The sequence below is a fragment of the Dipodomys ordii genome, unplaced genomic scaffold (assembly GCF_000151885.1).
Source record: "Dipodomys ordii isolate 6190 unplaced genomic scaffold, Dord_2.0 Scaffold14, whole genome shotgun sequence".
In the NCBI taxonomy this organism is placed as follows: domain Eukaryota; kingdom Metazoa; phylum Chordata; class Mammalia; order Rodentia; family Heteromyidae; genus Dipodomys; species Dipodomys ordii.
The window spans coordinates 2,870,930-2,885,339 of record NW_012267230.1 but is presented as its reverse complement, the minus strand read 5'-3'; the positions used below and the strand labels follow the sequence as shown (position 1 = coordinate 2,885,339).

The 14,410-nt window shown below is 50.4% G+C and overlaps 2 protein-coding genes across 2 annotated transcripts in view; one reads left to right on the top strand and one right to left on the bottom strand.

Moving 5' to 3' along the window:
• Arhgap17 (Rho GTPase activating protein 17) overlaps positions 1-7,925 on the top strand; it is a 72,663-nt gene extending 64,738 nt beyond the window's left edge. The window contains exon 21 of the mRNA XM_013011170.1: positions 6,972-7,925. Within this exon, the coding sequence (XP_012866624.1) occupies positions 6,972-7,289 (318 nt within the window). The 3' untranslated portion in view covers positions 7,290-7,925. The remainder of the gene's footprint in view (positions 1-6,971) is intronic.
• A 3,010-nt stretch (positions 7,926-10,935) lies between these two features.
• Slc5a11 (solute carrier family 5 (sodium/inositol cotransporter), member 11) overlaps positions 10,936-14,410 on the bottom strand; it is a 35,977-nt gene continuing 32,502 nt past the window's right edge. Inside the window, exons 14-16 of the mRNA XM_013011724.1 lie at positions 13,884-14,099; positions 12,650-12,818; positions 10,936-11,238 (exon numbers count right to left, since the gene is read on the bottom strand). Of these exons, the coding sequence (XP_012867178.1) occupies positions 11,033-11,238; positions 12,650-12,818; positions 13,884-14,099 (591 nt within the window). The 3' untranslated portion in view covers positions 10,936-11,032. The remainder of the gene's footprint in view (positions 11,239-12,649; positions 12,819-13,883; positions 14,100-14,410) is intronic.

Genomic DNA, 14,410 nt, shown 5'->3' with positions numbered 1-14,410 from the left:
CGCACGGGGACCCCGCCGCCGCCGCCGCCACCTCCTCCAAAGTCGTGACCGGTGAGTGGGGGCGCGGGGGCGCGGTCCGGTGCCAGGAGCAGCGCAACGCCTTCCCAGCAAATCCCCTCCCTTAGTCAGCCCCGCACCCCGAGGCTCACTCCTGTAACCGGCTACTCAGGAGGCTGAGATCTGAGGATCAGGGTTCGAGGCCAGCCCAGGCAAGGACAGTCTATGAGACGCTGATCTCCAGTGAACCACCAGAAAATTGGACATGGCGCTGTGGCTCAAGTGGTAGAGCGCCCGCCTTGAGCTGAAGAGCTGAGGGACAGCACCCAGGCCCAGAGTGCAAACCCCAGGACCAGCAAAAAAAAAAAAAAAAAAGAAGTCTGGAGTGTGCAGAGCCGGCGGCTCCGGGAGGGCAGGGCCTGGGGGCACAGCGCCAGCCTCTGGCTGCACCGGAGGAGGACGAAGGTTCCCCATCCCCCCCGGGGCTGGGGGTGAAGGGTAGATTTTAGTGGCTACTTCAAGGAGTGCTAGAACATGACTGTCGAATTTGATGACTTAAAACATATTTCCCTCCCAGAAACCGGACTTCACTACTTAAAGATGAGTAGATGTTGCAGTGTGGTTTAAAGTGGTCACTGGAGCCCACCTCCCCCCCCCCAGCCACCTCCTGGCGATCTTGGCCACCTGGTTGTACATTGTTGTAGTGGAGGCTTGCCCAGAGAAGCCACAACACACCCTGGACCCCACCACCTTCCCAAGGGGCTTCTCAGTGGCACCTGAGCCGGTGACACCCCCCACCCCCAACTGGTACCCCAGGAGTAGTATAGGTGAAGTTACCATTGACCAACACTTTCCCCCCAGGAATAGAATTCTTATATTTTGCACCTCAAAATGGTTGATAACTATTCTTCAGACACGAGAGCATATGTCTTGAAACCCACAAAACCACATTGTTCTGTTTGCTTGTTTGTTTCCCCATAGATGCCCTACCTAGCGTCCCCACAGGTGGGGAAGGTTTCCAGGACTAAGGCCTAAGGTCTGTAACCTCCCTGCCCCCCTCCCCAAGCAGCTTGATCCGCAGCTCCAAATGCTCCTGCTTAGCTGCGATCCCTGTGTGTGCTTTTGACTCCGCCCCAGGATGGCCTTGACCCCAAGCTGGGCCAGTTGCAGGCCATCCATTCTGTGACTTGTGGATGCTGCTTTGTCTGATTTCCGGAAGTGGATGTCAGATAACATAGTAGGGCCCTTCACAAGCGTTCTGACTGCCTCAGTGCCTCTTACCTTGATTGATGGACTCGTCAGTGTCCAACAAAAGGAGGACTAAGTGTAGCAGAGTGTCTTCTGTGTCTCGAGCTTTAATTTTTAATTTTTGAACCTTAAGCGCAAGTTAACTGCATGGAGCTTCTTAATTGGTGTCTGAACTTCTCAGGAACCCTCCCCACCCCATGATCCTACCCTGAATTCCTTTCAATCCCTTTTGCACTCTACCATGATGAGGGTTGGCTTTCTCAAAAGACTGTATGAGCTTTTTAAAAGGCACTCTGAGCTGGATGCCCGTGGCTCAGCCCTAGCACACAGCACTGACAGGAAAGTCCCTGAGCCTCTTAGCTCAAATTAATCACCAAAGACCTGGAAGTGGAGCTGTGGCTCAGGTGGTAGAGTACAAGCCTTGAGTGAAAAAAGCCGAAGGACACCTCCTATGTGCTGAGTTCAAGCCCCAGAGTCAGCGTGCATTGCACGCACGTGGGCACCTGCACGCGCGCGCACGCACACACACACACACGACACTCTGAGGCTCCTCCAGTTCTGCCTTCGGCCTGCAGTGGGCCAGCAAAAAGCTCTCATTCTGTGTATGGCCGCTCTATTGGAGCCATAAGCCTTTGGCGGACCATGTCACAGCCCAGACTTGGTGTTGACAGCAGGAGGAAAGAAGATCGCAGCTGAAAACACAGAGAGGCCCAGGCCTGTCTCTCCCTCCCTCCTTCCTGAGAAACCAGGAGAGCAGCAGGACAGCGGGGATGGAAATCATTTATAGAGTCCAGTGACTAAACCTTGATCAGGGCCGAGCCTTTCAACGCTTCAGTGCCGTGACACACCGAAGTCTAAAGCCTAGGCCGTAACTTTTATTTAGATGGAAGACTCCAAGCCAGAATCATGCCGGTCCCAGAACACTGTCAGGACCTGGAGTGTGTGTATGCCAGAAGGCTATTTAGTTTGATCTGTAGCAGTAGTTATTAAATATGTGAACTTTTACTGTTAAAAATGTTTTTCCCCTTAAGGTAGTAACTAATTATTGAAAAGCTAGTCTGTACTAAGAATTCTCTAACACAAGAAATTCCGAAATCACCGTTATTACCTCCTTATTACAGAACTAACCTGTAAAGCCTTTAAGTCCCTGCACCTCTGTGGGAAGTTCGCCAAAGGCCAGCATTTAGAACTTACAAATGCACTAGTGTTGGTCCTGTTGCTATTAACCATTAGCCCCACAGTGTCCAGAAGAAAAGGGAAATAGGTCCCTTAGGGCAGCCCTTTATGATGACATCATATTTCACCTGGAAGGCTAGACACATGAATTCCTGAAAAACAGGTATTCACTAGAAGCCTTTAATCTTGAAGAGTCGAATCAAGCCAGCCACCCACGGTACATGCCCACAATCCTAGTTACTCAGGAAGCTGAGTTCTGAGGATCGCAATTCAAAGCCAGCTCAGGTAGGAAAGTCTGTGAGACTTATCTCCACCAAAAAGCCACAAGTACCTCAAGTAATAGAGTGCTAGCCTTGAATGAAAACACTAAGAGACAGTGTCCAGGACCCAAGCCCTAGTACTGGCTCAAAAAGAAAGAGAAAGAGTTATATCAAGGCTTGTTGGGATTAAGGTAAAGTCTTAGGAGAGGTGGCTGGTTCTGAGCAGTTTGGTAGCCACCTGCAGCGCCATAGCTGAGCCTGAGGAAGGCTGAAGCTCTTGTGCCGTTTCGGAAAGCAGCAGTTTATGCCCTGCTGTTTTCAAAGTAGAGGTTGTAGCAAAGAATATTCTAATGGAAACGTTTTATTAAATAATTTAGATGTATGACCTGCCTTATTCAGTCAGAACTGAAATTGGAATGTTTAATGGTAAGGACAAGGCACCTGATTGGCCAAAGCGTTACTGCTACTTTGTGATCATACTCGTGCACTAATACTTGTCACTAACCCATCACCCTCACCTGCCTGCTTACATCCCAACTAATAGTGCATGCACTAAAGACTGGCTTCGCTCACGCTTGCTCACCTGTTCTCAGTACTAAGGGTGGTCACAGTGACCCCAGCGCTTTTGTCCAGTGGGCTTGAGTTAGAACTTCAGCTCTCTGAAATGACAGGCGTGGGTCTGAAAACATGATGTCTCGCAACACTGAGGACATGGCATTGTCAGCACCAGCTGCAGTTGATGGTAGATTGGTGGTCTAATGCACGGTACTTACTACACTTACCCTGAGGAAAATACTTCAGTAAGAGTTACACATTAGATTCCTGTGTCTACCTTTTAAACATTTACATGCCCAGACCCCACCCTCTAGCACCCAGAGCTAGGAGGCGGCCCAAAGTAGCAGGGCCAAGTGCCCATTTCTTGGTTCTGATGCCCTCTTTGGTTTTCCTGGCTTCACTTGTTGGAATGACAGCACTGTAGAGTTGGAGATTCTTTTCTTTTTTGTGTGTGTGCCAGTCCTCGGGCTTGAACTCAGGATCTGAGTGCTGTCCCTGAGTTTCTTTTGCTCAAAGCTAGGTACGCTACCACTTGAGCCACAGCACCACTTCTGTCTTTTAAAGTCAGACTCTCTTTGTGTCAGGAAAGTAAAGCGGTTTTAAGAAGAAAGCATGGAGATTAAAGGGAACTTGAGAAGTAGAATAATAAAAAGTCATACTTCTATACTCGTAGAAGTAGAAGCCTATTAATAGTCCACATTTTAAAATTTTCTACTTTTATTTTTCTGAAGCCAAGGAGGTACATGATCATAATTATGTGGCCCAAACAAGTTCTAATCCTGAAGTTTTTTTTAATTTATTTTAATTTACTTATTTATTTCGGTACCCATCCTAGGGCTTGAACTCAGGACCTGGGCACTGTTGCTGAGCATTTTTTTGTTCAAGACTAGCACTCTCCCACTTGAACCACAATCCCACTTTGGGTTTTTGGTGGTTAAGTGGAGATAAGAATTTGACAGACTTTCAGGCTGGGAAGGTGGCTCAGTAGTATAGTATTTGCCTTGCATACATGAGGTCCTGGGTTCGATTCTCCAGCGCCACATTAGCAGAAAAAGCCAGAAGTGGTGCTGTGGCTCAAGTGGTAGGGCACTGTCCTTGAGCTGAAGAGCTAAGGGACAGCCCAGAGTTCAGGCCTTAGAGCTCAGCCTCCTGAGTTGTTCAGATTACAGGTGTTGAACCGCTGGCACCTGGCTCTGAACCTGAATTTTTTTACTTCACATCCCATACCTTTTCCGTGTGGTAATGCAGTTTCTATAGCCATTTCTTTTCAGTGACTACATACGATTTCATCAGTTATTATTACTTGTAGTTGGATGTTTAAGTGGCTTCCCCTTCTGTTTGCAGTTTACTCTTATGTCAAGTCAGACCTCCAGCCACACTTGAACAGAATTTCTCCTTTGAGTTGAGCAATGCAAAGTCCCTTGAAGGCTAGGACAATGCTTAGTCTTGGAAAAGCACTAGTGAAGCTAAAGGAAGCTGTACCCTCCGCTGGAGGGTTCGGGCAGGGCTCCTTCATTCCGATGCCTTTAACTTTAAGGGTGTTTGCATCTGTCACTTACCCATGTTGCTATCAGAATGATAGCCTGCCATGGCCTACCTGCACCTGTAATCCTAGCTACTCGGGAGGCTGAGATCTGAGGATCACACTTTGAAGCCAGTCATGAGACACTTATCTCCAGTTAACCATCAAAAAGCCAGAAGTAGGAGTTGTGGCTCTAGTTGTAGAGCACTAGCCTTGAGCAAATGAGTCTCAGGGACAGCACCCAGGCCCTGAGTTCAAGCCCCAGGACTGGCATGCACACACATAAACACACAAAAAGAGGAGCAAAAGAGTTCTAGATGGCCTTCTCCAATACCCTTTTCCTCTCTTACTATGGTAAGCCTCGCGCCCTTCTCTCCTCAGATGGGGGGAGCAATGTCTCCATCAACGACTCACCCCAGGACTCACAGTTGGTTTAGAGGACTAAGAGCTAGTGTCCAGATCAGGCTGGCATCGACCTTCTTATGGCCCTCTCTCTACAGTGGGGCTGGGGCTCAGTGGGCTGATCTCCTGGGATTTATGGGGGTGGCCATGATTGATGACACAAGTGGGCCTTAGCAAGCCTCTAGTCACAGGACATGCCCAGGAGCATTAGCTGTCCCGTCACAGATTAGCTAACTCTAGAAGTGAGACCACAAATCGAGAACTTCAGGGAAGACGAGGGCTGACCTGTGCTGGATGGGGAAGGGAAGAGCCAGTGTGTCCTCTGGAGGGGGGCGGGGCGATAGATGTCACCTGCATGTGGACGCAGACACCAGCCATTGCAACCCCCCCCCAGTGGCTCACACAGGTCCTGGCAGCTTGCATGCCCTGCCAGGTCGCCGCAGTTCCGCGGTCGAAGACACTGACCGCTGCCACACGTGTGCCGTGGGATGGGGATGGTGGGAAAGGGTTGAACTCACAAACAGTTTTCTTGTTCCAGCATTGCCTTTGAGTCAGGCCACGCCTTTGTCTGAGGCCCTAAGAAGGGAGGAGTGGGAAGATGGCTGCCCCAGACCTCCAGCCACCCGACTGGCCACAGAGTTTACCAAGCGCCGGCTAAGCAGCCAGCTGTGGTTCTAAGCACTCGGGGTTTGGCCATGAACAAAGCAGATGTGCCCTACCCCTTGCTCACTTTCCTTCTGCCAAGAGCAAATCTGGGGCATTTCTTGATTCTGTGCACACGGGCCGCCCTTGGGCTGGCCTGCCAGCCCTGCTCTCCCGACGTTCCTGAAATGTCCTTCTTCACCTCAGCCCTGGGACACCTTGATGTGTCCATAAACCTAGGGATGTGTCCATAGACCTTGCATTGTGGGGCCGGTCTGCCATCCCTCAAGCAGGGACAGGAAGAGGGACTAGGAGGAGAGGGACGCCCAGGGGGAACGCAGCTCTCCCAGCTCAGAACTGCGGGCTCGGGAGCACGCGTGGGACCTGGGGCAGCACAGGCATCTAAGCAGCCAAAACTTTCCAGAAGCGCACCAGAACAGCCAGTGCGGGCGAGGCGCTGGGAGGACAGAGGTAGCCGCAAAGCCACCTCCCAGAAAAGTAGGCATGGGGTGACTGTCACCCCCCTCCCCGAGTGTGGAAGAGCGTTAGGAAACCTTTCTGGTCCCTGCCATGACCAGCTCTAACTGCAAGCCTCACAGGCATTTCCCTTTTTCTCCTACGGCCAGTCTTACACTGACTTCCAAAGCTGCGTGGCTACCAGAGAAGCCAAACTTGGTGTCTGAATTAAGTCCCCTCCGCCCCACCACCACAGGCTGCACGCAGGCTCTGTCGCTCTTCACTGGGGCACCCTGTGTCCTCAGCAAATAGAACAGGGCCCAGCCTGTGGTCAGTGTTCACAAATGGGTGACTCTCAGACATACTGGCCTCTCTGGGAAGACAGCCATGATGGATGAAGCCTGGTAGGCGAGGACTCTATGTTTATAAATAAAAAACCAGCATGAGACACGAGAAAGGAAGTTGGTGTTTGGGATTGTCACCCAGTGGGGTGGGATCTGGCTGTGTGTCCAAATGTCAGGGAGCCTGCTTGGCATCCTGCAGTGCACAGGAGGGCTCCCCATTACCCAGCTTGGTTCAGCCCAAACTTGTGGGTGCCAAGATGGAGGAGATGGAGGTCACAGTGCTGGAAACGGGGGGTGGGGGCGGGGGGAGCCTTGGAAGAGGGCTCTTCCCAGAGGTTGCCATGAGAACACTAGAGTCCTCAGTGAGAGAGACAAGTTGGCAGATCTTTCCCCAGGGCTGCGTGGACCCACAGAAAGGAGCGGTGGGGTGCAGGAGCAGGGCACACTGTGTGTCTGTCATGGCGTGTGGGTGAGGACTCGCCGAGCCCCAAGCCTTGCCCCCTGCTGACACCGTGTCTCCCGTGTTTGTGTGTGTGTGTGTGTTTGTTTCCCACAGACACCAATTCTAGGGTCTCCGAACCTCTTCGCCACGTCTTTCCGGAGCTGCCCTCAGAGTCAGCGAGCAGGGAGGTGCCTGGCCACATCCTGCTGGCCATAGACAACGACACAGAAAGCACAGCCCTGTGAGGGGCCGACACCCCCCCCCGGCCTCCGCCCTCCACCCCAGGGGAGCCGCTTGCCTTCGAGACCAAACAGCGAAAAGCTTTGCAGTGCAGGAAGAGGGCCCCAGCCACGCAGGAACTGGGCCTTCGCGGGGCCCCAGGAGAGCACCGAGGCCAACACTTGAAGCTGGATGACCTGTGCTAGCGTCTTGAAGAAGTTGGCTTTCTTTCCCCCAGGACAGAAATCATGCCAAAAAAAAAAAAAAAACCCAAAAACAACAAAAAAAGACATACAAAAAAAAATATCCAAACCACAAATACCTAAAGCGGAGAGCATTCGTTACCGCTCGGAAGTGCATAGGAAGCTTTTGTCTGCGCTATTTAATAAAACATGGATTCTTCAGGCCACCTGCTTCCCCGCTACTCGGACTTCCATGCTCATTGTATCTGGAGGAGCCTCCTCTCTCCTTCGGATTTGCTGCCCAATCATCTTTTGTATTAAGTATGGTCTATGTCCCCTCCTCCCAGCCCCCCCATCTTCCCCCACCCCCAGCAGCCATGAGTGCTGAGGGTGACAGCTGGATCTGCCACCCTGCTGCGCTCCAGAGGACTCGGGCCTTGGAGAGTGCCAGAATGTAGACAGAAATGTACTGTGCTTTTTTAAAAAAAAGAAAAACAACAAAAACAAAAAACAATCATGTAATTGCTACTTGATAAGGACCGAATGTTATTCTTGGTTTCATGTTTCATTTGAATTAAATATATTCTGTGGTTTATATGAAAACTTGATATTTCTTGCAGGGGGGGGGGTGTACAGTCACTTAAACCAAATAGAATTGGGACGGAACAGCTTAGTGGGGCTCTAGCTATAACTGTAGGAGATTGAAAGACTAAAACTGCTGTGCCCTCACCAGTCTGGATGCCCCTTTTCTTGGCCTTCTAGGGAGACATGGACTCGGGGTGGTTAGCTCGCAATGATGTGGTGCACATACCTGGCGGGCACCTCAGGAATTCCCTTCACCAGTGATGGGGAGCCTTTGTGCCCCCATCCAAGCCCTGCTTTCCCAAGACTGAAATGCCAGAGACTGAAAATCTAAACCTTGTGTCCAGCTTTCTTTCACATGAATGGGAAAACAACCCTTTGGGCCCAGTGCAGGTGACTCACGCCTGTCATCCTAGCTACTCAGGAGGCTGAGATCTGAGGGTCACAGTTAGAGCCAGCCCAGGCAAAAAAAAGTCCCCATTAAAGTCTTATCTCCAGTTAACCACCAGAAAACCAGAAATGCCACCTGAAATGGCTCAAAGTGGTAGAGTGTTAGTCTTGAGAAAAATTGCTCAGGGACAGTGCTGCAGCCCTGAATTTAAGCTCCATGATCAACCCAAAAGGGGGGGGAAAAAACTGCCCATGAGGATCTTATCTCCTCCAATGAACCAGCAAAAAGCTGGAAGTATAACTGTGGCTCAGTGCTAGCCTTGAGCAAAGATGCTTAGGGACAGCGCACAGGCCCAGAGTTCAAACCCCACAACTGAAAAAGAGAAAGAAAAAGGTAAGAGAAAGAAAAGAAAAAGGAAGGAAGGAAAGGAAGTCAGTCTTTGGGAAGTGGTGCTGTGGCTCAAGTGGTAGAGCGCTAGCCTTAAGCTGAAGAGCTCAGGGACAATGCCCAGGCCCAGAGTTCAAGCCCCACAACCAATAAAAAAGAAGAAAGAAAGAAAAAACAGTCTTTAAATGAAGGCAAACACTGAGCTAATAGAATAACCTTTGGTCTTGTGTGAGAGCATCACCTAAAAACTCAAAGGATTGTGAAATGATGAGGTCCTAGAATGACCAGTGGGCCCAGTAACTCCCTGCCCTCCACCCCCAGGGTTTTGTTTTTTTTTTTTTTGCCAGTCCTGGGGCTTGAACTCAGGGCCTGGACACTATCCCTGAGCTGCTTTTGCTCAGGCTAGTACTCTACCACTTGACTCACAGCACCACTTCTGTCTTTTTCTGCATATGGGGTACTGAGGAATCGAACCCAGGGCTTCATGCATGCTAGGCAAGCATTCTACTACTAAGCCACCTTCCCAGCCATTTCCCCCCACTGCCCCCCAAAACAAACATACAAAACCAGGGTTCTGTTGTCTATTTCTCTTTGAGTTTTCTGGAAAATTGAGGTTCCCTGAAAAGACAACTCCACTTCCCAGCTGGACTGGGCTAGTAAATAGTTCCACCCATCCATGGACTTGTCCCAGGATGGGGGGGAGATGTCTGTCCCTGGGCTTCCCCGAAGGATGCCCTTGCTCCCATCTGTGCACATAGCCCCCAGCTCTCTAACAGCCACTGAGAGATGGCTGGCGCTGCGCTCTGGTTCTGGAAGAGGAGCTTTGGGGGAGACAAGCGTCCTCTGGCTGCTTGTCCAGGGATCACCTTCGTGGCCAGTCAAGCAACAAAGCAGAATTTCCCAAACCAGAATTTGAGAAATGCACACTATTCCCTGATTTTTGTTGTTCTTGATGATACTGGGAATTGAACTCAAAACCTTGAGCCAGGGCAGGCAATGTGGCTTAGTGGCCCAAGTATGCATGAAGCCCTGGGTTCGATTCCTCAGTACCACATACACAGAAAAAGCCAGAAGTGGTGCTGTGGCTCAAGTGGTAGACTGCTAGCCTTGAGCAAAAACAGCTCAGGGACAGCGCCCAGGCCCTGAGTTCAAGCCCCAGGACTGGCAAAAAAAAAAAAGCCTTGAGCTAGTTATGCAGGTAGGTGCTCTACCATTTGAGCCATACCTTCAGGGCCTTTTTGCCTTTTTGTCACTTGTGGGGCTTGGATTCAGGGCCTGAGTGCTGTCCCTGAGCTTTTCTGATCAAGGTTAATGCTCTACCGTTATGAGCCACAGCTCCACTTCTGGTTTTCTGGTGGTTTGTTTGTTTGTTTGTTTTTTGGTCCGGTCGTGGGGCCTGAACTCTGGGCCTGGGCGCTGTCCCTCAGCTCTTCAGCTCAAGGCTAGCGCTCTACCACTTGAGCCACAGCGCCACTTCCGGCTTTTTTTCTTTTTGCTTATGTGGTGCTGAGGAATCGAACCCAGGGCCTCAGGCATGCAAGGCAAGCGCTCTACCACTGAGCCATCTTCCCAGCCCATTTCTGGTGGTTTGTTGGAGATTAAGAGTCACAATCCTCCTATCTTAGTCTCCTGAGTAAGAAGGGTTACAGGTGTGAAGCAACAGTACTTGGCTCCTTGGATATTTTCAGAGGAAGTCCTCCCTTTATTCCTGGGCTAGCCTGGCTTATGATTCCCCTTGTCTCTGGGGATGACAGGTACACACTGTTGCAGCCAGCCCCTGTACTTCCCCCATGAGCTAGGCTGACAGGTGTGCCCTACCTCGACCAAACGTAGGTCGAGATGGAATCAAACAATTGTAAATCCCTGAGCCGACCTCTAATTGTGATCCTTCAGTGTCTGCCTCCCAGGTAGCCAGGATTACAAACTTGAGCCACTGGACCCAGCCCTGATTGTCTCATGGCATGACTGTCTCCTAGACATTTATATGTGGCTTTGTTTCCAAGAAACCAGAGCTAAGGATCTCAGCGAGATGCCTTCGGTGGTCAGCTGATTGCTTTGAGAAAAAAAAAAAAAAGAGCAAAATCTCATGTTGAAAAATGACCCCATCCAACACACTTGAGACCCTCATAGTAAACAAACAAAAAGCTTTTTATTATTATTATTTCACTAAAAAACGACAAGGCCTTGAGAACAGAGCAAGAGCTGGGGCTGCCGGCATCACCTTGCATTAAGCAAAGTAACCCCAAAGGAAAATGGCACAGCTGAGGCAGAGGATGCAGTTGATGTCCAGAAGGGTTTTCACAATGGGGTTCTCCTCGAAGGAAACGATGACAGCTTCTGCTTTGCTTGGGGCCTCCTCCCGGCCTTTGTCCTCCATGCCACACAGCCATAAGATGGCCTTCACCCCTTTGGACCGCTTATGGATGACATCACCTGAGGATAAACCAAAGAGGAAGGGTCAGAGAGAGGAGCTTGTATCTCCCAGTGACAGAGCAAGAACGAGATGTGCTCGTGCTCCAGGGTAAGTACTTCAAGGACCTCTTCCAGCAGGTAGGATCCGCTCTCTGGATCCGTAGATGCAAGCAAACTGGAACTGAAAATACTCAGAGGATCCCAGGCGCTGGTGGCTCACGCCTGTAAATCCTGGCTCTCAGGAGGCTGAGATCTGAGGATCACAGTTTGAGGCTAGCCCAGGCAGGAAAGTCCATGAGACTCTTATCGCCAATTAACTCAGAAAAAGAAAAAGCCAGAAGTGGACGCGTGACTCAAGTGGTAGAGCACCAGCCTTGAATAAAAAGGCTAAGGATCTGCATTCTGGCTGAGTTCAATTCCCAGTACCAGCGTGAAAAAGAGTGTGAGAGAGAGAGGAAGAGAAAGAGAAGGAAGAAAGGAATGAAGGAAGGGAGGGAGGGAGGGAGGGAGGGAGGGAGAAAGGGAGAAAGGAAGGAAGGAAGGAAGGAAGGAAATATTCAGGGGAAAAGACTAGGCCTGCACTGAACATGCAGAGAATTTTTCTTGTCCCCATCTCCTAAACAATATAGTGTCAATAATCTAGAGCTGACTTAAAGTACACTGGAGGGTGTGCCTGGGTTATATAATAACATGATGTCCCTGGATACTCAAATATCCATGGATGTTGGTATCCACATGAATCCTGGTCCCAGTCTCCTCTGGTTCTAGGAAGGCTGGCCTTTTCAGAAGTTCTCCATCTTCCAATGGAGACCTCCAGGCTCAGATTAACTTCTACCTCCTCTAAGTAAACATAGCAGAGGATTGCAGTTCAAAACCAGCCCAGAAAGGACAGTCTGTGAAACTCTGATCTCCATTTAACAACAAAAAGCTGGCAGTGGAGGTGTGGCTCAAGTCATAGAGTACCAGCCTTAAGTGGAAAAGCTAATGGAGAGCAACCAGGTCCTGAGTTCAAGCCCCAGTACTACAAAACCACCCAACAAAACCTAGTGTCTGCAAAGTGGGAAAGGCTCAGACAGGAAACCAGAAGTGGCTAACATCCCAAGTCAGTTCCCTTTTGTGGCTTGTGATCAGATAAAAAAAAAAAATCCTGCCAGGTATCAGCTTGTAATCCTAGCTACTCAGGAGGCTGAGATCTGAGGATCAGGGTTGAAGGCCAGCCAGGGCAGGAAAGTCCATGAGACTCTTATCTCCAATGAACTAACAGAAAACCAGAAGTGGTACAGTGGCTCAAGTGGTAGAGCCCTAGCCTTGAGCTGAAGAGCGTAGGGACAGCGCCTAGGCCCAGAGTTCAAGCCCCACAACCTACTAAAAAAAAAAAATTCCTCTTAACCATGAGCCCTTGATGCTCCTACTAAGGCCGGAGGCAACTCACCGCTGCGGGCTTTAGACTTATTGTCTTGAGCCATTTCCAATTGGATGCTGGTGCTGGTGGCCTCTGGGGTTCCGTTCTGAGTCAGGGTCAGAGGTAGGGCAGTTGCTGGCTGCACCTGGTCCTTCTGGACTATTGGGTCATGACGTGTAAACCAGGTTAAGCGACTGACCTGAGAAGCAGAGACCAACCGTGAGGTACAGGTAGGAGGGGAGGGGAGCCTGCCTCCCGTATCCCCCGCTGCCAGGTTCCTGCCCAGCCATCAGCTCAACCCTCACTCCAGGCTGCTCGTCTACTCCTCCCTTCTGGCTTACCCTCTCTCAGTCTTTCTAAGTCACCCCCTCCTTTCTCTGTCACCCCTCATTCTCATTCTGGGTCCTCCTAGGGTATATGGGATGCAGGGATCAACTAGCCAAGAACAGAAGTGGGGTCACTGGACGTGCAGGTGTCTTAAGCTGCTTCCAGCAATAAGAACCCTAAACTTAGCTGGAAATGCTAGAAAATGTTTGTGTTTAGCCGGGTGATGGTGGCTCACTGATGTTACCCTAGCCACTCAGGAGGCTGAGATCTGAGGATCGTAGTTCTAAAGCCAGCACAGACAGGAAAATTCATGAGACTCTTATCTCCAATGAACCACTCGAAAATAGGAAATGGCAACTGTGGCTCAAAGAGGTAGAGTGCTAGCCTTGAGCAAAGATGAGCTCATGGACAGCATCCAAGCCCTGAGTTCAAGCCCCACGACTGACCAAAGAAAAACGAAACAAAAAAAAAATCCTTGTGTTTTTAGTTGATGGCAATAAAGAAAATAGACTGACCTCTATTCCTAGAAGGCTTTTGGCTCCACACAGGGGCCTGAGGTTCAAATCAGACCTACAAGCTGGAGTGTGAGGACCTCTTCTCAATTCTGAATCAGCCCATCTCTAAAGCCCCACTTGGGGCTTTACAGCTTTTAGAAAGCTCAGTTCTTTCTGTTGAAACCAGTCTCAGCAAGCTGGGTGCCAGTGGCTCACACCTGTAACCCTAGCTACCAAGGAGGCTGAGATCTGATGATCGTGGTTCCAAGCTAGCCTGGGCAGGAGAGTCCATGAGACTTATCTCGAATTAACCACCAGAAAACCATAAGTGGTGCTGTGGCTCAAGTTGTAGAGTGCTCACCTTAAGCTGAAGAGCTGAGAGACAGCACCCTGCCACCCCCCCCCAAAAAAAAAAAAAACAGTCTAAGCAGATGAATCTGTACCATCTCCTTGGAGGGCGGGTCAGTGAGCCAGCTCACGGCACACACAGTGATCAGGGTGGTGGATGAGAGGATCATGGAGAAGTAGAGGTAGTGGACATTCTTCACCACAGCTGGGCGCTCATCTGGCTGGTCACACCGAGGCTGCACGTAGATAAAGTCCAGGACCAGCCGGACCAGCCCTAGAAGCAGGCCCAGGATCAGGCCAAAGAAAGCGCCCTGGAAGCCAGGGGGAAGCCACCTTAGAGACAGCAAGGACATGAGACTCCAGAAACCTCCAGGAGTCATCTTAAGAGCTTGTCTTGACTAGTTATTACTTTTTTTTGGGGGGGGGAGGGGTCAGTCGTGGGGCTTGAACTCTGGGCTTGGGCTCTGTCTTTGCGCTCTTCAGCTCAAGGTGAGTGCTCTACCATTGGAACCACAGCGCCACTTCTGGTTTTCTGGTGGTTAATTGGAGATAAGAGTCTCATGGACTTTCCTGCCTGGGCTGGCTTTGAACCGTGATCCTCAGATCTCAGCCTCCTGAGTAG